This window comes from Equus caballus, chromosome 5 (assembly GCF_041296265.1).
Source record: "Equus caballus isolate H_3958 breed thoroughbred chromosome 5, TB-T2T, whole genome shotgun sequence".
In the NCBI taxonomy this organism is placed as follows: Eukaryota; Metazoa; Chordata; class Mammalia; order Perissodactyla; family Equidae; genus Equus; species Equus caballus.
Window position 1 is genome coordinate 93,273,021 of NC_091688.1, and position 24,193 is coordinate 93,297,213.

At 38.2% G+C, this 24,193-nt stretch overlaps 1 protein-coding gene across 8 annotated transcripts in view; it reads right to left on the reverse strand.

The window, feature by feature from the left end:
- TNNI3K (TNNI3 interacting kinase) overlaps positions 1-24,193 on the reverse strand; it is a 265,432-nt gene that overhangs the window by 155,216 nt on the left and 86,023 nt on the right. For all 8 annotated transcript variants that reach the window (NM_001204809.2, XM_070266387.1, XM_070266389.1 and 5 more), the window contains 10 exon segments: positions 458-562; positions 1,309-1,503; positions 1,629-1,686; positions 1,768-1,860; positions 2,801-2,857; positions 3,902-3,988; positions 16,280-16,429; positions 17,020-17,114; positions 20,801-20,905; positions 20,994-21,138. In NM_001204809.2, coding sequence (NP_001191738.1) covers positions 458-562; positions 1,309-1,503; positions 1,629-1,686; positions 1,768-1,860; positions 2,801-2,857; positions 3,902-3,988; positions 16,280-16,429; positions 17,020-17,114; positions 20,801-20,905; positions 20,994-21,138 — 1,090 coding nt within the window.

A 24,193-nucleotide genomic window follows, 5' to 3' on the forward strand; every position in this document is an offset into this window, starting at 1 on the left:
CTAGGTAAATGAGTTGCTGTGCTTTGGCTGAAGTTACTACTACAAAAATACCAAAATGGTAGCACAAAAGTAGTGTTTCATATAATTTTATATCAGGTCTTCCTATAACACCTGACTTTGTATGAGACATGACATTCTATAACAGTCATTGATCTCAATCTTTGATCTGGCTTTACCGATCTGAGATCTAGCTAGCTGGTGAATTTTACAGACATCACTATCTTTCTGGACATTTTTCACAGATTTGAAAGATCCCTGAGAGGCAGTTATACCATTTTCAATTTCTGTAAAAGAAAATACAACACTTTATATTGCAGGCTTACGGTGGCCTGTCCCCTTACCCAGAGAGTAGAAAACCCTGATTGCAATACATCTAAACTATCTCTTCACTGAAATCCATCTTAGACTCCTCATCAGTTACACAATTCTAAGTTCATTATTTAGAGGAAAAAAATACCTGTTTAAGTCACGGTGTATAATTGGCTGTGTCAGGTTGTGAAGGTACTCCATACCTTTGGCAACATCTACTGCAATAATTAATTTAGACTGCAAATCAAGAATCCTAGAATTTAAAAATAGATTTAATGAGGATGAAACGGTCAAAGTCAATACCATATCTTTCTAAAAGAAATCAATGGTGCGTGTGATTTGTTATTCTGTATAATTTCAGCCTTTTTTGCTTTATTGGAGGTTAAGCTAAAAATTCAACAAAACTGGAACAATAGCTTTTCTACATCAGATAATGCTTAATTATAGATCAATTCAGATACCAACCCCTCTTATTTAAAATATTCTACTTGATTTTATAACATTTGCAATATTATACTTAATTTCTTTGTAATAACATAAAAATGAAATCTACTTTAATTACTGAGTGAAACCACATTCTAATTATTGTATGCATAGATCTAGGAAGTAAATTCAAATTAGACTTGTGCAAGACTATTCTTTTTTAAAACTTTTTAAAATAAATACTGTGACCCCTGGTAATTATTTTATCTGAGCTTACATATATCTGCTTTATTGGTATGTCAAATTTAGCCTAATTATTATAAGCTTTAGTTACTAATTTAAATTCCTTGAATTTGTTGTCTTCAACTGAATTCCTGTTAAAAAGAGCACAGAAATATTTCTTTTCACTAAAACACAATTATTGGGCATAAAATATTAGCCACCTTTAAAATGCCATGTTTCCTGGCACTCAGAGGTTTAGGAAGGTAAAGACTCATCGGAGCAGAGAGCCTCTGAAGTGTTGAAGGATAGTTCCAATGATGTGTCAAACACTAAGCCAGAACAAGAGACCCATACCTCTTCTGTTCATGAAGGAGGGAGAATAGAGAACCCCCTGATATGTACTGAGTGACGATGGCAAACTGGCTGGGGTCATTCAAGCAAGCACCCACGAACTGAATTACACAGGGATGGTTGAGCCGGCAGAGAATGGACACCTCTCGGCAAAACATATCCACATCTGACTTGGAGCAGTAGGTGTTGGCTCGATAACTGGAAATGGCAGCAACAGGAAATCCTCAGTCAACAGATGGGTCAAAACAAGTGGCTCTCCATGCATATGCTCTCAAACTGCACAATACTACGTGGATGCTAAATTTTCTCATTCGCTTTCTTACCGTTTTATAGCCACTATTTTATTTCTGCATCGTCCTTTATATACTTTCCCAAAAGAACCTAAAATTGTTTAAGAGAAATAAATGAACACATTATCTGGAGCTCATTAAACTAAAGCAGACTAGTATTTTGTTAGATTACCTGAGCCGATAATCTCATGGAACTCAATCTCTGAGAGTTGAAGATGGAAATGCGAAGGCAATCCAGCCCTTAGGAGGAGAACTTCTGCCTTCTCTGCAAACAGTAATTGTTATTTTATTTTTCAAGATAAAAAACAAGCATGTAAATGTATATACACACATGTACATATACACTTAACCAAAAATATCATTCCCTAGTAACATTTAATTTTTCAACTATAATTGACTACTTGGAGATACTAAAACCTTATCACGAATGATCCTTAACCCCCCGCATTAAAAGCGTGTTAGTTCTCTGTCTCTATTACCTGAACTTTGTTATCAGGGCTGAGTTGATTCCTGATCTGATCAACAACTAGCTTGTCTATATGACATGGCAACCCTGGAGTACAGTCCATATTACGTCATGATAAAGAGTCTTATCTGGTCAATCCCTGCAAGCGATCACAAGAGGCTTAAGCAAATATCCACAAACTAAACCTCAAAGGGATGCCAACTGGATGTCAGGAAATAAGCACACGAATCATGCAGAGGAGACATCTCAAATCCAAAATCATTTTTAAAACCTTCAAATTCTAAAGAGTTAAATATAAGTTTACAATTGATTCATACTTTTTACTTTCCTGATCCAATGGTATTAATTTCTGTGTGCAGCATACATTCAAAGAAGTCCTCAAAGTATTAGTTATTTGAGATCTTCTGAAAAATAATTTTTTTTCTCTATGGCAAATCTATTCCAAATTCTCCTTAAAGATATTAATATTTTTAACTTAAATTTTGTTAAAAATACAAATTTCTATGAGAATTTGATCTTTCGTTAATACTCATACAAAATTTTCAGTCATAACTTCGTGAATTGAGAAGGCATATGCAAAACAGTAGAGCTGGTAAGGTTAATTATGGAAAGAATGGTCTGCTAATAATATTGTTTATCCTTGCAAAATAGTCCTCATTTGTAATATGTAAAACAAAATAGAAAGTGGCAATACTTATCCTTAGTCATAAAATATAACAACTGTCCCATATTAAAATACCTTTCGTCATGCTTTTAATCTTCCCCAAGGGGGATGGAACAGAGACATAGGAGCCATCTAGAAATCAAATTATATCATAGAGTTAAAAAGAGAAATAGTATTTTTCCTCATAAAAGTTAAACATCAGGGGCCAGCCCGTTGGCACAGCAGCTAAGTTCAAACGTTCTGCTTCTCAGCAGCCCAGGGTTCTCCGGTTCGGATCCCGGGTGCGGACATGGTGCCGCTTGGCAAAAGCCATGCTGTGGTAGGCGTCCCATGTATAATGTAGAGGAAGATGGGCATGGATGCTGGCTCAGGGCCAGTTTCCCTCAGCAAAAAGAGGAGGATTGGCAGTAGTTAGCTCAGGGCTAATCTTCCTCAAAAAACAAAAAAAGTTAAACATCATAAAAAGAAGCAGCTGACAAAAAAATTTTGCTAAGAAAACCAAGTGAAATTATAGCTTAACCCCAGGTATTTCTCTGGATACTGAAACTGTACAGCAAGTATTTATTTAGAGTGTACATAAAAAGTTTAAAAATAAAAATCTAGGGGCCAGCCTGGTGGCATAGTGGTTAAGTTCTCATGCTCTGCTTTGGCAGGCCAGGGTTCGCAGGTTTGGATCCCAGGCACAGATGTGCACACTGCTCACCAAGCCATGCTGTGGCAGTATCCCACATACAAAAAATACAGGAAGATTTGTACAAGTGTTAGCTCAGGGCCTATCTTCCTCAAAAAATAAAACAAAACAAAAAAAGCTAAGGTCTAGCAGACTCCAGCAGGTTTAATTTGTGTCTGGCTAAGAGTCTTCTCCATCCTGCCTTAGTAGATTACTGAAATGGAGAATGCTCTCAGCTGACCCAGGCCTTCCTAGTCATACACAAGCCTCATAAACATCCCGTCCAGGGAATGTTAAACTTGGAGGGACAGCAGACTGGTGAGTTAGAAAATAGCCTCACTGAGGCTTCTTTATTTTCAACCTCACCCACATAAATTTTCTTAAAATAAAGGTAATCTAACATGCCCTCCTCCCTAACCCCAGAATGATAGTCCTAATAGAAACACAGGTTTACTTTCAGGCACAATATTGCATTAATAAAGAAAACTGAGTAATAAAGGGGGTACCTCCGCCAGGCTGAGAATATTCATTACAGGGCAATTCATCCTGCGGTCTCTTATAATGTTTCAGGAGTGTGACAATTGCATCATGTCCTTTGTGAAAAGACAAAAAGGGCAAAGAGTCTTAATTTTTGTTTGATTTATGCAGCTCACCATCTAACCCAGAGGTGACTAGAGGTAGCTTGAAACATAGGATGTATCTTAAGAGATAAGATATTGCAATAGAATTGAGTACTTGCATCCATTCGTTCAAAATAATTCATGAAGACTCTGTGTAAGGCACTATGTTAAGTGCTATGCTGGGTACTGGGGATACAATGAACAAGGTGACTATGGTCCTATCCTTAAGAAGTTTAGTTGTAGTTGAACAAATAATAAGAATGATGAGAATTTCTAAAAGAGGAAATACCAAGTGCTATGGGAGTCTATAATAAGGGTGCCATTAAAAGGGTGATACGCACATACAGTAACCAGGAAGGAGAGATGTATCTGCTGTGATTGAGCATTACATTTGGTTGGCAACTGTAGTATAACACGGCGCTAAGATAATTTATATAGGTTTTTGGAGCAGGAGACAGCTGGCTGTCCACCAATATTTGTACTCCCCATTCATGAGGCATTTTGTCACTGGGAATGTCCACCCAAGGACAACAGTTCCCTATCTCCTTTGCATCCAATTATAGCCTTGTGACAAATTCTCACCAAGGGAACATGAGCAAAAGTGATGTCACTTCCAAGTCTGGGCTTTAAGAAACAGGTGAGCCTTCTCTACTCCCCATCTTCTGGCTGGAGGCAGAGGGTTCTGAGGCCCTAAGGGATAGTAGAACGCCATCCACTGACTGGAAATGCCCACCCTGGACTGTTATACAACTGAGAAATAAATTTCTATTATATAACATCACCAAAATGCGGCAGTTTATTAATTGCAATAGGGACTTATTGTGAAGGATAAAAAATGCTAAATGCTCCTCTGAGTAGACCAATGATTTTCAATAGAACTAAATTTTGATACTATTTTATGTTTTAACTATAAAAATAATCTATTGAAGCTAATTTATGCAAGAGAAAGACAAAGTCAACCTTAAAGACTCTGCCAAGAGACTTCTGAAATGCAACAGAATTCATTGTAAAAATGGCATACTCTAGGAACTGCAAAAGCATAAGTTCTTATCCATCACAAAGGGTTTATAGTTAACATTGGTTCAGAATACACCTAGTTCATGTGTAGAGTATATGTTGAGAGTTGTTCCTGCTTATCAAAACCACCCTTCAAAAACAGAATTAAAATTAATAGAGCATGCAAGATCATGAGATGGAAGAAAGATATTTACTAGCACTAAAAGCTTTTCTAAATGTAACATCTCAAGATCAGTGTCTTCAAGGAAAAAAAATAATTGTGATTATAATTACTAAAACTTGTAGCAAAACAAATCTACAGAGTTAATTACTAGTGTCCATTTTCTTATCATCCACAGATTTCTATTCATGACTGCTGAATCTGTGATTTTTTCAACTCACAGACATAGTTATGATGAAATAATAGGGAGCCAGTCCTATTAGCACTTTTTCTTTGGCCTCTTGTGTGCTCACAAACAGGGAAAGCTCAAGACCCAAAAGACAGCCAACAGGCAAATTTCTAAAGGAAAAGCTAACAGTTAGAAGGAACAGATAGTGTGAAGGTCCCAAGATGGGTGCAAACATGCCATGTTCAGAAAATTGAAGAAGGCCAGTTGGGCTGCAGCAAATTCCCAGAGCTGGTTGGAGAAGTAGGTAAGGACACACCATGTGCAGGAGTGCTTCACAAACTTTTCAGTGTGTATAAAAATCACCTGGAACGCAAGTTCAACCCCATGTTCCTGAGCCCTACTCCCAGAGATTCTGATTGGAAAGGTCTAATAGGACCTGAGAGTTGCTTTCCCAGCTTTTCCCAGGGGAGGCTGATCAGGGGTCCACAGTTGGAGAGTACGGATGTGGAACTTTACAGGTTAGGAAAGGATTTTGGATTTTAATGAAGGAAAGATGGGGGACCACTGAAGGATTTTAGTTAATTAAAGGACATGATGTTTTACTTTTTATAAAGATCCTTATTTACAGAGTAGAGCTGATGATATAAAGATTAAGTGAGATAATGTATGTAATATGCCTAACAATTCTAACACACAAATTTACCTTTTGGAGTTTCACTGCTTTCTTGCCTTACTATTTTGCCACAAGAATTGTAAATGAACTTGGAAACTCATTTATGGAACTTCAGATAAATTTCTAAGTATCAATATATTCCGTTTCTTTCACTGCTACTGTTAATGATCACAAACTTGGTGGCTTAAGCAATACAACTTTATTATCTTATAGTTTGGAGGTCACAAGTCCAAAATGGTTGCTCACCGTCTAAAATCAAGGTGTTGGCAGGGCTGCATTCCTTTCTAGAGGCCCTAGAGGAACATCAGTTTCCTCGCCTCTTCCAACCTCCAGAGGCCACTGATAGGCCTCGGCTCGTGGCCCCCTTTACACAGTCAAAGCTGGCAATGGCTGGCTGAGTCTCCCTCACTTCCTATCACCCTGACCTCCGCTTCTGCCTCCCTCTTCCACATTTAAGGACCCCTATCATTACACTGGGCCCAATGGGATAATCCAGGGCAATCTTTCTCTTAAAGTCGGGTAATGAGCAGCCTTAATTCCACCTGCAACCTTACTTCATCATCAACCCATCGAAGGCCGCACACTCACAAGCTGCAGGAATAGGGCTGGACATCTCCAGCGTGTTTTGTGTGTGTTTTGGTGCCTCCTGTGGGGCACCTCCCCTCCTTCCCCACTGCTGATGGCCATTTTAGCCTGAGGAAAAAAGCAGCAGCACCAACAAAAATTTCTGTGGAATTAAAATACCCCTTCATCTGTCCTGTTGCTAGATTCATAGATTCTGAGGTTTGGTCTGCTCTTCTCCACACTGTTTGCCCCACTTTAACAGGATCTTAGGTGCTTTTGGAGTGTTTTTTTAATGTAATTTTGTCTTTAAGTGTTTGGGACCAGAAAAAAAAAAAAAAGAAAGCTTTTTTCTTATTTCTGTTTTTTTCTGGGAGAGGCTCCTTTGGGGGAAAAAAATCAACTGAAACCCCAAGCATTTACCCAAGCACAACAAAGCTTGATTCAGAGAGCCCCCTCCCCGCCTGTCTCAGCCCCTCTGTTGGACTGACTGGCTGACAGCTGAGAGGGCCTCCTGCTTTCCCTCATGAAGCAGAAGCCGCATCGTGAATCCTGAACGCCTGTGTGAGTCAGTGATCACACCCTTGATGTTACCTTTCATTTCAACAGCTCTCTTGGCTCCACTTGCTCTGAGCAGTTTTAATTTCCAGCCAGCACAGTGGCACAATTTGCTGGCATTTTCTTTGGGATGCTTTTCATCAAGAACCTAATGAGTGCCTGGGTTCTGGCTGATGACAAGCATGAGGCTGCCAGGGAAATGCCAAGAGGCCCCCTTGGCTCTGGAAGGCATCGCCACCTGATTTCCCACCTCCTGCTAACTGTGGGCTGAGGCACACACGGATGGGAAATTCTCCACTGCTCTCACTGCTCTAACAAACTACCAAAGTGCATGTGCATGTAAAGAAACCTGAAAAGCACTAAGGCCCAGCTCCCAGCCTGATACTTGGCCACAAGGAGTTAAACAGAAAAATGCCCTGATGGAACTCACTAAATGGACTCGTTAAACCAAACTCCTGATAACGGATACACCTAGATAACCAAGGCACACTAATGGAACACATCCAGAGATAATCAAACTTCCACTAATTGAATAAAATGTTTTCCCATATCGAAGAATTTACTATCTACATCCAAGTATTTTATCCAAATAGGAGGGTGCCACGTTATTTGTCTAATGCAGTTAGAATAATGATTTGCACTTTCAGAGTATTATTCATTGGAGCCCCTGAGGGTCTTGGCAAAACGGACTCTCCTGTGGGCTTGAAGTCTTTTTTATTTCCTGCTCCCCACTCTTCCAGTGCTGTCTGTAACCCCCAAATTCCATGCTTTCTCTTTAATTTGTCTTCTTGTGTTCCTTCACTCCTTGCATATGGAGTGATTCCCCCCCCCCCGCCAAACCTCTTTGCTTTCAACTTTCTAAATAGCTCTTCATTTTCAAACCTAAGTTGTTGTTTAAGCCTACAAGTCCATCCAAAGGGCAGTTACATGGACAGTTTAGTATCTACATAATGGCCGTGTACAAAAGGGAGGATTCATAATTATTCAAGAAGGAAAAGTACAAATTTTATTATTTCCCTATAAGGTTGTCCCTCTGTCCCCACCATTTCACATTAGGAAAAATGAATGCTATTCATTGCTATAAGAAATTATTTTAAGAACATAGAAGAAACTTTCCTATGAAAATTATTTTAAGAACTAGGTTTGAAGATTAATGGCAAATGACAACAGTAACTAAGATCTTCTCCCTGACTTTGTGACTCCGAGGCTCTCTGGTCCAAGGTTAAGTAAAGAACACAGAGATTTAGTCTCCATTACAGATGCCAACGAATTCCTATAGACCTCATATGTCCCATATGCCCAGGTCATCAAAGGAGCAGTCTGGGCCTCTGTTTCTACCTGCCTCAAAGAATGAAACATTCATAGCAATGGTATAGATGAGATTTTGCTTAATACTTTGCAATCTCCCCTTCCCATCATGTTAATAACTCACTTTCCAGAAGCATTGAAAAGTGGGATCAGACTATGGCTCCTGACGTTTGCCCTTCTGTGACCCATTTTCCTCCTGACAGTTCTGGTCCCACACACTGTCAATTAGATGGGAGGAAACAAAAATTCCAGACTTGCTGTATCTTCTCATGACTTATATCTGAAAGATGTTTTAATTTTATCTTACAAGAAAGGGGACACACAGCCCCTTTCCCCCATTATTCTTGTCCCTTAATCACCAGGCCCAAACAAGAATGCCACCAGTCCTTTTTCACCTTGAGATAAGAATCCACAATCCTGAATGCTTTTGCCAAAAGAAGATTATATACAAACCAAGTCATTTGGCATTCCTCTTTCGTCTTTTTCTCTCCTTCCCATTTGGTCTTTCTTCCCTTTCCTTCTACAAATATTTACTGAGAACCCATTAGAGACCAGCTCAAACAGCATCTTCCCAGGGAAGCCCTCCATGACTTCTCAGTTTTAAATAGTGTCCTCGAACATTTTACTTATCACTGTGTTTCCTTTTTACTTGATTCATAGCACTTATTATTATCTGATAGTTTCTACTTGTTTTCTTCCTCATGACCTGTCTCTTCTTCTAGAAATGCAAACTGCCTAAGAGCAGGAGAATATTATCTGTCTAACTCACTGTGTTACCTTTCTAGTACAGTCTCTGTCATGTATTAGGTTTATAATAAGTTGTTTTGAAGGAATGAGTGGTACAAGGTACAGGAGATAAAGTGTTAAAATAAAAATGCTCATTATTTTTGTGATGAATTCTGTCTAGTACAAAAGAAAAGAAAAACAATTATACAAATGTTCACTCAAATTTAATTTAGCCAGGCTCTAGAAAGGAAAGGTAGAAGATGCTGTGAATGTGCCTAATGGTACTATGTTACAATAGGCTGGAGGGGTCAGGAAAGAGTACTTTGAGGAACTGTCTTTTAAGCTGAACTTGAAAGATGAGTATGAGTTGATTAAGTAAAAAGGGAGGGGAAAAGCATTCCAGCCAGAGGGAAGATTTTCACAGTTCCAATGCATAGAAAGAGGAGCTGTATTTAGAGCATTCTTTACAATCTTCTGCCCGCCCGTTAATTTGAGTATTAGGACTGTGCAGTTAATAAGAAACCTATGAAATTTAAAGATATACATACAGACACAATTGAATAGTGATAATTAGTATTCTTGAAAACATCAGCTATATTATGACTGACCAGATACCATTTAGTGAGACATGGAATAGAATCTTATGGCTGAAATATCTGCTCATTCTCTATTTCACTTCAACAAACATGTATTGAGCATCTATTACGAATCAGCTGTTGTATTGTTTTTGGAAGATGAAGATGAATAGTTCAAATGTTTTCCCTCAAGAAGTTTACAGTTTGGTAATGAACAGAGTGTTTCAATACGGAGTGGTAAATACAGAGATAGAGGTGTGCACATGGTACAATAAAACATAAAGAAATGACATGTTTGTGAGGCTGGAATTTAGGGAAGACTTTCTGGAAGAGAGGATCCATGAACTGAGTCTTGAAGGCCAAGCAGAAATCAGAAATTTAAAGAATGGAATGAGGCAGGGAGGATAGGAGGGTGTAGAGACAGAGAGGACTGCACAAGAAAAGGTTTGGAAACACGGAATAACATGATATGTGTAGGGAAGAACGAGTAGTTTTATATCACAATATGTAAACAGACACTGTCTCACAGGGCTATTGTGTAGATCTGGTGACTTAACACATGTGAAGTGTTTAGAATGTGCCTGGTACAGAGTCAACCCCCAGTGAATGTTAGTGATGTAGTGAATGTGGTGATGATTATGGCGTGCGGGTCACTTGTGATAGGAGTGACTGGCTATGAGTTTCGAGAGGTAAAAAGGGCATAGGGCGTAGGAACAGGGTGTTTCATGATAATAAATGGGGACTTTTTCCTATGGGTGATAGTATGTCAGTGAAGGATTTTAAGCTGGGGAATTATTGCTCTATTTACACTGTGAATATATCTTTCAGACTACAGTTGGCAAATGGAATCAAAAGATGCCGAAGACAAAAAAAGAGTAGTTAAAAGGCTATTAAAATGGATAAGGAGAAAGATGATAAAGTTACAAACTAAAACAGTGATAGTAATAATAAAGAAGAAAGGATGGATTCAAAATGTACGTCTGAAGTAAAATAACAAGACTTTTTGATTGAATGGATGTGGGGAAAGGGAGATTGAGGGAGAAGAAGCAGTCGAGCATCAATCCAGATTTCTAATTTACTTATCAAATGGATGGTAACGCCATTAAATGACAGAATGAATAAGAGATATGGACGAGAAGCTGACTGAGGAGGACAAAAAAGATACTAAGTTCAATTCTGGATTTGTTGAGTTTTACATACTTCTCAGCTATCTCAGTAAAGGGATCTAGCATATCAGTCAGTGTGGTGGTTTGAAAACATGGCCCACATTCTTTGACACTTCTCCATGACTGAGGGGGACAACCCTGCCACAGTGGAGACTTAAAAATTTGTGCTAAAGTTGGTAAAATATTGTTTGATATATTTGCATGCAACTATACATATTAGAATAATGGTTTTAAAATACTTTCATAATATTTTGATTAGTGATTTTCAAAACTTCCTTGATCTTGCCTCAGTCCTGAGGTTTTAAAATAAATGGTATTACTTGAGTCACAAATAAGAAATATAAATACAATAAAACAACACATGCTGTTATATATTACAGGTTTGTTCAGTGGAGTTTGGCAGGGATATAAACCCTTCATTAAAGGGTTTACAGAAGATGCCCATCATCCTCATGCGTCAATATGTTGTATTTCTTACTGGACACTAAGGCACATTCTAAATTAAGAAAGACCATGAGATTTGGGACTTATGTAGAGCTTGACTGAATCTCTGCTATGCACTTAATAATAGCAACAGATACCACTATTTTTATTAAGAAGCTGTTATGTTCCAGACGTTTACATCTTATCCCTAACCCTCAGCAGAATTCTGTAAAGTGGTTATTAATTTACTCATTTTAAACTTGAAGATTAAGCCTTAGAGAGGTTAAATAATTGCCCAAGGTCATTAAGTAACATGGATGGAATTTGGACTTGGAGCTCTCTGATTCTAGACTGAGGTGGTAAGAACTCGAACTCTGCAATAAGACAGACCTCTGTTTGGTACCAGCTCTCCACTCAAGAGCTGTGTGGCTTGGGAAAGTGTGACTTAACAGCTTTAAGTCTCAAACTTTTTATCTGAAATAGAAAGGTAATACCAATTTAAAGTGTTATTTTGAAAATTAAGTTATATATACACATATATGCTTACGTAAAAGGTGCTTAATGAATGTAAGTTCTCTTCTACTGTCCATTTTAATGTGTGTGGCTTCTTACATAATTGTGTTAACCCCCTACATGAATGAAAGTTCTTCCCACTCTAATGAGAGTTGGTGTTATTTTATTCATTTATTTTTAAGAAAGAGTAACTAAACATGTAGACAAGTAACCAGTATACACAAAATCCCATATAGATTTTGAAACACTCTCTAAGTCTTTTGTTTATTCCTTCCTCTACCCCACCCCTAATCCACTCTAGCATACTAAACTAGGTTACTAAACTCCAAATAAGTAAGAATTCAATACAAAAGCAGCTTGGGAATTTATATTCTATTGATGAATATTTATCAAAAAATGTAATGAATCCACCTCTTCTTCCTTCTCTTCTTCTCTTACCCTTATCTCTTAGTTATTTTTTTCTGGATGAAAACTGTGGAAACTCACAACTGTAAGACTTCATTACTTTTAGAGAATACACTATAGTATGTTTACTATAAATAATTCACACCATACTACACTTGTCAAAAGGAATGAACAAAGTATATATCATGGTACAGGAGCCTTGATTTTTATTGTTTTTGCTCACTTACTCACTAATTCTCCAACTGCAGTTCCCTGTCACTGTGAATTAGAGTAGTCCTGCTGTATACCAATATTGTATTCTGGGTAATTAGATATTGGGATAGGAGCCTCTGTAAATTACTTTAACTGGCGTCAGTACTGAAGCAAGTAAGAAGTTTTTAGTTTTGTTTCTAGTTTGGGCTGTTTTCTGACCCTAAACAGCCTGACATAAAGGAGTGCTTTTCTTTGTCAAACGCAGTCTTTTCAAATCTAACTGCCAGAAACAGTATTGAGCTATGTGTTCAATTCTAATTGGCTGAGATCTTTTCAATTCGGTAGTTTCATCTTTAATGCAATGGATGTAAGATTATGTGTAGGTCTTTTCAATGGGTTTTCCATACTGGTGATTAGGGCAGAGGATTTGAACATAAGCAGGCTGCTGGCTATTTCTTCTGGCCAATTTAAATTGATTCATACAAGTCCTTTGTACCCCAGGGAAAGGGCAGAACAAATCCAAGTAAGCGAGTCAGCTATCGCTACTCTCAGATGGAATAGCAGAAAAGAAGAGGTTGGGGGGAGACTTGGGGAGGGGAAACACTCTAACTATTGCAAAATTGGAGATCTGAGGAGTCTGGTAGAGAAATATTGAAACTTAACCGGTAGGCTTCTGTGTAGAATCAAGTTCACCAGAAAAATTATTTCCAAGATTGATTTTGATATCCTTAGGTTAAAAGGGCTATGTAAATAGGAAGGTTTCTTCATATCTGATCCCACAGGGATCCATAGTGAGTAAACTCTTTTCTGAAAGTATTCTAAAAGAGAGTAGATAACTCTTCCAGAACTACAAGGCACCACTGAATGTGTCATATCAGAACAGTAGAGAGGGTCAGCTAAAAATTTTGTTTGGGTGAAAAATTTATCTTAGAACCATTCAGAGATGGGTGCTGTTGAGAAAGACTCCCAGTCTTCTGTTAAGAGGGTAGACTAAGATGAGCTATTCAAACTGGGCACATCAAAATGCAGACCCTGGTTATGAAGCTCCCTCCTGGTTTCTCTCTCCTGGGGTAGGATAGGGTACAGGGTAAACCATGCTGGGGCCATTTCTACATCATCTCTATTCTATAAAGAAGGAACTCCAAGTGAAGTTTTAGTGCTTCCTCCACTCCATCTGTAAGTCGGTCAGGAAAATCGTCAGTATGCCACATCAGTTAATTTGATGACTGTCTCTCTAAGGGAGAAGGGAGAGCACTTATTTATCTAAAGAAAACAGGGACAGTGCTCTGTTGACAATATTTTAACAAGGCCATTTCAGTCCTCGCTGAACACATGGAAACAATGCAAAACTTCTCTAGCACGAAAAAATAGCAACAATTTCATTTTGTTGGTTTGGCTTGCTTTGCTCTAGAACATATGCAAAACATCCATCTGTCTCCTGAGTACTAACATTCAATTTGTTAAAATTCATAGTAATAATGAAATGCAACGCTGATGCCTGGCATATTAGTTGAACAAATAAGGGCGACAAGTATGGCATATGTTGCAGAGACCGGTGGGTAAGTCCTCTAAGCTAAAGGACTTTTGTTGTTGTCATTTGGTAGGATATCTTAGGAGCTTACACAATGATTCATTGTTTTGTAAAGTGTGGAATTCCACAAAAATAAAAGTAAAACCAGTTTTCAACTATCACTCTCAATCATCTAAAAACAAACAAACCCAGCCCCTGTGAAAAGCAAGCTGCAGCAGCTATTTCTGAGCTGTCTTCCTGAAGACTAATGCTTTGTAAACAGCTTCTCTGAAACTCAAATTTCTTGAGAGATGCCGTCTGCGAATCACTTGAATAAATGAAAAGTGCTGAGTAACTAGAACTTAGTAAGGCCTCCCAAGGCTTCAGAATATGTAAGATTTTCCAACCCATACTCAAATATAAAACTACCTGGAATTCCTGTTATACAAGGTGGAAGGCTGTTATACCTAACAGAAATGCATCCAGAGATCAAAAGGCATATACATAAATGTTCAAAGAAGCAATATTCTCAACAGTCCCCAATTAAAAATTATCCAAATGCCCCTAAACAGTAGAACGAATAAATTGTGATATAGTTACAAAATACTACACCATACAACAAGAATGAACAATGTACAGCTACCTGCAATGACATGGATGACTCTCACAAACGGTTGGTCAAAAGAAGCCAGACACAAAGACATATATACATAATAATCCATTTATATACAGAAAGAGGCAAAGCTAATTTATGCCCCAAGAAGGCAGTGGTGCCCTCTTTGGGGAGTGACTGGAAGAAATGTATGTGGAGCTTTTGGGTACTGGCCTTGTTTAGTTTCTTCATTTGGATGCTGAGTGAGTTTAGTTTGTGAAAATTCATTGAGTTATCATGTGCAAACATGTGTGTGTGTGTGTGTGTGTATGTGTATTTATACAACACTCAAAAAGTCAAAAACGCAGCAGGCCTATCTCTAACTCATTTCAAACTATTCCATGTCCATTCACCTGTCTCTGTTAAAGTAACTCCTACATCACTTTTTCACTAAAAGTCTTCAGACCTGTATGTTTTCTTTCTCCTCTATGTGCTTACAATAGCTCCCCATTTCTATCCATCAAACTCCATCTCTCTCTTCATTAATGGACTTTCATGTCCTACTTCAGGCAGACAACCTTTCAGATCAACTTGGTAGCCTGAGCAATCTTCCAGGTTAGTAAGTACTCTTTTTTAGTATGGTCTTCTAAGGGTCTAGAATTTAAAAAGTTAAGAACATTTCTTTATATACTTTAAATATTCTAATAAAACAATGCAGGCGACAAAGTCTGATATATTTTACAGTATTTAGTTGTAACTCTCTGATTTCAATGACAATGTATACTGTTCTATGTCACTTGAAAATTTAAACTCCTTAGGAGCTTACGTGCATATGTAGATCCCACTTAGAGGTAAAATATGTATTAATAAAAATGACAAAGATGCTATCTCACTTTCTGATTGTCTCTGGTTTCCTCTTCCTTAAAATTGGCGAATTAATTATTAGTCTTCCTTATTTCTGAACTACTACTGTTACCACTGCTACCATTACTGAAATACCAATTATTAGGTAGTTATTTTGTGCCAGCCACTGTTGTAAGCAATTTGCCCATATTATCTCATTTAATCTTTACAATCTTGTGAAGTAGGGGTGGTTATTATCCTAATTTTTCAGATGAAGAAAGTGAAGCTCGGCAAGAATAAATAATGTGCCCAAGATCAAAGAACATGCTTGAGTTAAACCCAGGTGTTCTCGTATCACAGCCCAAGCTTTTACCACTTTTGAGCTCAAGTAATTTTATACTTAAGCCCTAATCATTGGCTCCCCTGATTTGTCCAATGCAGGCATATTGTCATTAGGTTTAGATCTGACAAATACTCCCTTTGTTTATTTGTATTTATTTCATTTTTAAAAATTTGAATCCACATCAAAATTCCCCTATATAAGAGATAAAGACTAGCTCTATGTCTACTCTAAGAAAGTGGCTATTATTACCTACAAATTTTGTTTCTTTAGTACCTAGGAATGTGATAGCTCGTTCTCTTTTCAAAGTGCCAATACCAAGAATGCCTTCAGCTCATCTGTAGCCCAGGAGTTGCTTTCCCTAGTCGTGGTCTATTGGACTCTTTGATCCAAGTCCCCAAAGACTCAAATGCAATCTACAGGGAAAATAGGAGTATACAAGCGAAGCAAGTAAAAGAATTATTGATGCATTGACATAATCTATGTACGCAGTTCAATGTGTGACTACAGAGATGCAATGATGAAAAATATACCTTTTTCATAAGCCCACATCAAACATGTCTGCTCATCTTTTTCACCACTAGACCTGCTGGAATCACAAGCTACCAGATTCATATCAGCTCCATTATCCAGTAAGAACTGAACCAGGCGAATGTGACCATGGTAGCAAGCAGAGTGCAATCCTATTAAAGAATAGAATAAAAGTGCTAAAGGAGAAAAGAGGAAAACTGAACACTGATTTTCAAAAGACAGTCATAACCACATAGTAACAATGTCACCAGAGATACAAAGCTAGGATTGATTTCTTTGATCAAGAATTAATTCTGCCATTGAGCAAACAACACATACTTTAAGCAAAAGAAGTATCCTATTGTAGTCTGCATTTTGTTTAGCACAATTTCTAGTATTTCTACATCGACTGTAATTACCAAGAACAAATGTTAGCTCTTTGTACAAATCAAAGAACAAAGATCTCAAATAAGTATTTTTCTTGAGCAGAAACCAAGGGCATGGCCATATAGTCAATCTGTGCTGGTGCAGGCCATAATGGAAGCATGGGCTGTAGATAATTTAGCACAATAACGAAACTGACCAAAAGTTAGTCTGCTTTTTATTACTACCATGCACCATCAATTATAAATGATGCCACTGATAAAATATCCCTCTTCACTGGGGTTGACCACTCCCACTACTCCCTTCCCTCTTGAGCACAGCATTGTTCTTGAGCATTCATGTGCATCAGAAGTTGGTGATGTTCTTACTACAGTCTTACCCGTGTGCCCGTCTCTTCCTTGGTGGTTGATGCTTACGACATTCTGATCAAGAAGAAATTTAACCAGGTCAATGCTCTTGCCATAGGTACAAGCACTGCAAAATACAACATAAAGAAAATAGAAAGGCCCTGTTATGGGCTGAATTGTGTGCCCCTCAGATTAATATGCTTAAGTTCTAACTCCCACAACTTTACAATGTAACTGTATTTAAAGAGGTACAATTTAAAAAGTAATTAAGTTAAAATGGAGTCATTAGTGTGGGCCCTAACCCGATATGGCTGGTGTCCTTATAAAAAGAGAAGATTAGTGTACAGATGACTGACAGAGGGACAACCATGTAAAGACACAAGCAGAAGGTGGCCATTTGCAAGCCATGGAGAGAGGCCTCCGAAGAAACCAGACCTACTAACACCTTGATCTTGGATTTCCAGCCTCCAGAACTGTGAGAAAATAAATTTCTGGTGTTCAAGCCACGAAGTCTGTGATATTTTGTTATGGCAGCCCTAAAAAACTAATACAGTCCTGATTCACCCAGGCTATTGTAGATGCTGATGTGTATATTAGACAGCCAAAGAGACAGAAGGGAAAAGGAAAGAAGAGACAGAGAAGGAAGTGATAAAAAACAAGCACATAGAGCAATAAAATCCTGAAGATTCTCAAATCTGGCCCTTCAAGAAAGGAACTGCATAAAATTTCTAATATTTTTTTATTAAGTATTTCCTATTATATTAATTCTGTTTCATAAGTGGAGGGGAAACATTGTGAAGAGTTCCATGCATTTTCAACTATAGGACCTAAGCATCCTGCAGGACAATCAAATGGGGGAACCCAGAAGCGTCCCGAGAGATTTAGGTGACAACCTGGACTTGTGATTAGCATCTGAAGTGGGAGGTAGTCTTGTGGGACCGATCCCTTAACCTGTGAGATCTAACTCCAGGTAGTGTCAGAATTGAATTGAATTGTAGGACATCCACTTGGTGTCTGCAGAGAATTGGAGAATCGTTTGGTGTGGGAAAAACTCACATGCAGTTAGTGTCATGTATTCTGGAAGTGAAGTATTGAGCGTAGTAGGAGAGTAAAGAAAAGGAGGCTTCCTTCCAGATTTGGTTTTAAAAACTGTCGTTCACTAGGTCTTACTATTTCATCTTCCTGGGGTGGCCTTGCCCAAGTCCTTTTTCTTTTATGAATTATAATTATTCTCTTTAAAGAAAACACCATTATTCATCAAGCTGAACTGGTGCTCCCTCTATGAAGTCTTCTCATGAACCAAAAGCTGAGTTGACTGCTATCGCCTCTGCTTCCTTGTCATTTCAGTCTTAGGGCACTTGTTACCTTGTGCTTTGGCAGTGGACACACCTATATTTACTCTGACACTTTACAATAGAGTTCCCTTAAGGAGGGAAGGGATTGTGTCATGTTAATGTTCCTACCGGCACCAACACAAGGCAGGTCCTTAATAAATCTTTTTTTGAATAATGAGTGAATAAAAAGCCACCATCTCAGGGCAGGGGTGGCCCCATGGTCGAGTGGTTAAGTTCGCACGCTCTGCTTTGGTGGCCCAGGGTTTTGCCGGTTCAGATCCTGGGCACGGACATAGTATCGCTCATCAAGCCATGCTGAGGTGGCATCCCACATAGCACAACTAGAAGGACCTACAACTAGAATATACAATATATACTGGGGGGCTTTGGAGAGAAGAAGAAAAAAAAAGATTGGCGATAGATGTGAGCTCAGGACCAAGCTTTAAAAAAAAAAGCCACCGTCTCCGTGCAATAGATCATATCAACATTAATTATTTGCATTATAAATAGGACCCATAACACTACACTTTTAATGTTCCATTGTCTGAATGGCCTCATTGCTTCTTTTCAAAGCAAATACTTACAGGAAATGACGAGTTCTGAATATACACATATTTGTGTATACATGTATGTATACATGTGTGAATATATATGTGTGTGGATATATACATATGAAAATAATAACAGACGTGTACTGAGTCCTTACTATGTGCAAAGCATTGTAATTTGTATGTAGAAAAATTCATAAACAAAGCGAATTCCTCATGTAAAAGAAGAGTTTATTTTAATAGATATGTGCCTAAAATGAATAGAATAAAAATTTTAATATGTTATTCCTAGTAGCTACAGGCTTGTGCAAAATTAAACAATTGGACACATACTTTCAACTTACTTTACTAATCTTGTCACATAGACAATCTTCTGGAGGTGACAATCGCCCTCTGATTATAGTTGGTTCCAATCTATGTGCACAGAGCGGCAAAAGGATTTGAAAACTAGCCTGAGGTGTCAGCCTCAGTAAGCATGACCTAATGGGGAAAGAGGACACCAGTAATCTGCATATATCAGTTCTGCCCATTGTCCCTTATGGGACAAATTTCATTGATCCTCTTTGACTGAAGCATGATCTGAAGAGTTCTTGCATCTGTTCTCTTACAGAGTGTGTAGAAAACAGACAAAATATTTTGGTACTAGAATATGAAGATATGTAAAAAGCACAGGATTTGGAATTAGTCAGGCATTTAATACATGCTTTCCTAGCTATAAGAATCTTTGGCAGTTTACTTAGCTTCCCTGAGCCTCAATTTTCTCATCTGTAAAAGAGGGATAATAAATCCAACTTCATAAAAGGGTTATGAGGACTAAATGAGATAATGAACGCAAGCCATCCAGCATATATTCAGTGCTCCATAAATGGAAGTCTTCACCACCCTGTTCCTGATCTCTTTGGTTGATAAGAAAAATCTGTAAATCCAAGTGAAATTTGACAATTGATGCCTGATGCAAAAGCACAAGCTTAGTTTTAGTTCAGTATGAAAAAAAGAGTCTCCTCTTTTCTATTATTCACCAGTGCAATAAAGATACTATGTAAATAACACAGTACTCTCAAATACATTTTTTTTGAGGTTGCAAACTAGCCAAGAAATCTGTCATGTATAGGTAAATGATCTTCTATTCAAGGTTTGCTAAATTCAAATTGCTACATTTTTTGTAGCAAAATAGTAACTCTTCAAAAGTGAGGGTTTTAAATTTTATAAAATATCTGTCTTCCTTTTGGACATTTTAGGGAGTTATGGCTCTGAGTGTTTAGCAACCCTTTCCTTCCTCCTTCCCTCCTCTCCTCTTCCTTCCTTCTCTCTTTCTTTCTTATTTTTTGCAGGTTTTCCAAACCTAGTGGCTCCTTCAGTGTGCTTTTCTAGAGGACCTTGTAAAGGGCTCTCATGGATTCCTAGAAAGGAGCTAACGCTTTCTTAGATATCTCAGTGGCCACCCTGACTAAGCTTCTACAGGCTGACAGATGGATGTCTTAGATAGGTAGATACATTTGCACATAAGGTTTAAGTGGTAAGAAGAAAGTGTCACATTTAATGCTGATGAATTCCAGTAACGAGATTCTTGTCGGAGGAGGATTATGGGCACTACCCTTTCGGCAGCTTTCTGCAGAGTGAAGTGGAATAGAAGCAATATGCTTACAGATGTTGATATGCCTGTTGCCTTGGCAACATCAGTCCCTGTCTTTGTGGCTGCTGCCAGGAGCGCAGCATCTGGCTCCGGCCCCATCTGTTGTACTGACTGCAGCATCTGCCTCTACCTTTGCTTTTGTGCATCTAGCTTGGGCTCCTTGTCCTCTGCCCACCCTCTGCTCTTGCTCTTTGATTGCAACATCTGCCACTCCTCATTCTTGCTTTGTGTACACAACTTTAGGTGCTGCAGGGTGTCAGCTAAGTTTAGTGGCTATTGCACTTAAATATTCTTTTACCTGTGAAAAGCTGTTTCACTGAAGATGTTTTCCTTGGTCAGACTTTCTATTCCTGATATTTGGATGATTTCTTTGGCGACTTCAAATTTGCCATTGTAGCATGCCCTAGAGTTAAAGAGAATATTTTGATGACAATAAGAAGGTACACACAGTATAGCTGGAGGACCCACAGAACTATATACACAATACTCACAGGTGCAAAGGGGTATCTCCATAGATATTAACAACATGTGGCTGAACTTCCAAATTGCTCTGAAGCAGGTACTTCACTATATTGTGGTGTCCAAAGCGAGAACAGAAATGGAGTGGGACGTGGTCTTCATTGTCCTGAGCGTTCACTGTCATCAACAAGAAACAAAAAGGATGTTATCTTTTTTAGAATCCTCTGTTCCTCAGCCTTCCCATGTGTAGTGTCAGGGACTTTTCTGAGTGCCTGAGAGACTCCTGGAAATTGCCAATTAATGATAATAATAAAGGAAATTAAGTGCAACCAATTTAAAAAGTTATAATTTTATTCTATTACCTATTACCACATTAAAAAGGCTTTGTTCTAGCTCCCATAAATTCTACAGAATGCATCTAATCAAATCTATCTTGCACAATAAAATAGTTCAGGAAACTAGTAAGCATCTAAAAGGTACTCGTGGTCTCATTTCCACAAGTATCTGTGTTCAAACTGATTTTTTTTCTGTAGAAGATCTTACAAACTACAGATCATGGCCAGAGCAACATTCCCAGAGATTTTGGTTCAATAGGTTAGGGTGGGGCCTAGCACTCTGCATGTTTACAATGCTGTGGAGGAGGTTCCTATTTTCCTTAACTGAGAATTGTCATACTACAGAATACAAAGCATGGTATAATGAAACGACAAGGAGCTTTAGAGTGGGGCGGGGCTCATTAATTGTATTGCCTTAGACAGCTATTTAACATTCAATTGTTTACTCAGTAGTGGGCATTTGTCCTTCTATTTGGCCCATTCAGCCTCATAACCCCTTCCCACATTTGGGGAATTCCCTGTACTGAAAGTTCTGACTGGAGGCCAAGATCACGTTCTATCACAGAGGCTGAAAATATGCTTTCCAAGCCTCTTTTGCAGCTAGGGCACAGGATTTGTAGAGGGTGACCATATGTCTCAGCGTAGGCTTGTCATCCTGACATAATTTTTAATAGTGATCCTTTCACTCTCAACAGCACCCTGGTTTGGACATTATCTATGGGTTCCTCCAATCAACACATTATATCAGACTACGACATGAGAGCCAACGACACAAAAAAGCAGAGCCTAATCGATCTTGGTAATGTAGCAGTGGTGGAGTGGGCCCATCCAATCTCTAGTGGTAGTGATTGCAGCCACAGACTCAGTGCCCTGCATTGTTGGTGCTAGAAGCACAAGTGTTGGTGTGTGTGCCTAGCAGGGGTGGCAGCATGTCCTCAAAGGACTAATTTGGGGTGTGAATTTTCTTTGAGGAAGATTAGCCCTGAGCTAACATCCACCTCTTTTTGCTGAGGAAGATTGTCCCTGAGCTAACATCCATGCCCATCTTCCTCTATTTTATATGTGGGACGCCTACCACACCCTGGCTTGATAGGCAGTGCATAGGTCCGTGCCCAGGATCTGAACCAGCAAAGCCCAGGCCGCCAAAGTGGAGCACAGGAACTTAACCATTATGCCACTGGGCCAGCAATTTGGGGTGTGATTTTGGACATTGCTCCTAACTGTGAGAATTCCAAACTTGGTTTTCAACCTTGTCCTGAAGAAGATTCCGTGTGCTAACTGATACCTTCAATATATTCCTTTTATGCTTAAATTACCAAGAGTTAGTTTCCGATGCTCACAAATAAGAACATCTGACTGATAGATACTCATTCCTCAACAAGTATTAAATGATCACTATGAGCCAAGCACTGTGCTAGGCGTTGGAGATATTGATTTCTTATTAGTAACAATGGATACAATAACACTATTGTTCCAGGGATGCTGAAAAAATTTAAGGAGAGCACGATTGGAAAGCATCTAGCATGATATCTGTCACATATTAGACAATGTCAACTCTCCCTTTTTATGAATTTTCCTCCCTAGAAATCTGCTAAGTGTTAAGAACAATGAGCTATAAAAGAGTCTATACCCTCAAATAACTTATAATCTAGTCAAATTGTCAATAATTACAGGGCTGAAGTAGTAGTAACTGAATACCAAGCTGCTAAATTCTGGATTTGCTTTAGCACAATTTTTAAAACTAAAATAACTGAATCAACTGCTCTATAGCCATTTGTTTTACTATTTTATTACTTTGTCCATCTGTACAGGGTGCTTTATTCAAAATGGAAAAAAAATAGCCCTTAATAAGCCTATTCCTTCTTATTCTTACACGTATCTATAATAGAAATTATCCACAGAACCAAAAGAATTGAAGGAAAGAAAATTAAAAAAACAAACAAACAAAGGATACGAAGAGAATGAAAGGGAAGATAATAGTTAATTTTAAAAATGTGCAAGTAGTTTATTCCTACTGTTGTTACAATCATCATTTAACATTTAATAAACACTGACGTAGGCCTTGTGCTTGCTATATTTGTAGACAATGATTCTCATTTTATTGTCCTGAAAGATCTTAAGGCAAAGGAAAATCTTTAACAAAGTCACTGAACTCCTCCTCCCAAGGCTGTTATTGAAAAATAAGTCTTGGAATCTTTTCTATTAATGAGTGGCTCAGAAGGATACCCTTCCTTCAGAATAATGTTCCCAGTTGTTTTGATTATCTTCTTTTTATGATACTTTTCCTTTGTTCACATTCTGTTGGAAGCCAGGGAAAGTCAATACCATGAGTCGATGCTTGGGAACAGTAGGAAGTCCAGGGCATCTGGAGGTCACATAAGAGTTCTTGAGGTTCAGAAGGGACATTGTAAGGTAAAAGGCAACATAATCTTCCATTAATTCATAATTTGCCTTTGACCATCCCTGGCCCCACCAAACATTATTCTTCAGTTGAATCAATAAACTTCAAAGTAGATTATCCACTTGGTAAATTACCTGCAGTGGCCTAGACATTCTTCCCATCAAAGAAGATATAAATACCAACAGAAAGGACAAACCAGGAGAAATTTGGATCAGATGCAGTTTATACATATGCATCTGTATTTCCACTTCAGTCATTGTGGTATACTTAGTTTTGTCTTGAACCAATTTGCAAAGACAAAAAAAATATATATATATATCTATATAATTATATCTTACCTGAGAAAATTGAATATATGAATGATATTCTATTTGCTTTAACTTATCATCTTATTAAATAAAGGAGAATTTCAAGCAAAGGAACACATACAAATCATTATTAGGAAAATATTTAGTACCTAGTCTTCTACTTTGAAGAGACTATGTGTTCAGTGATG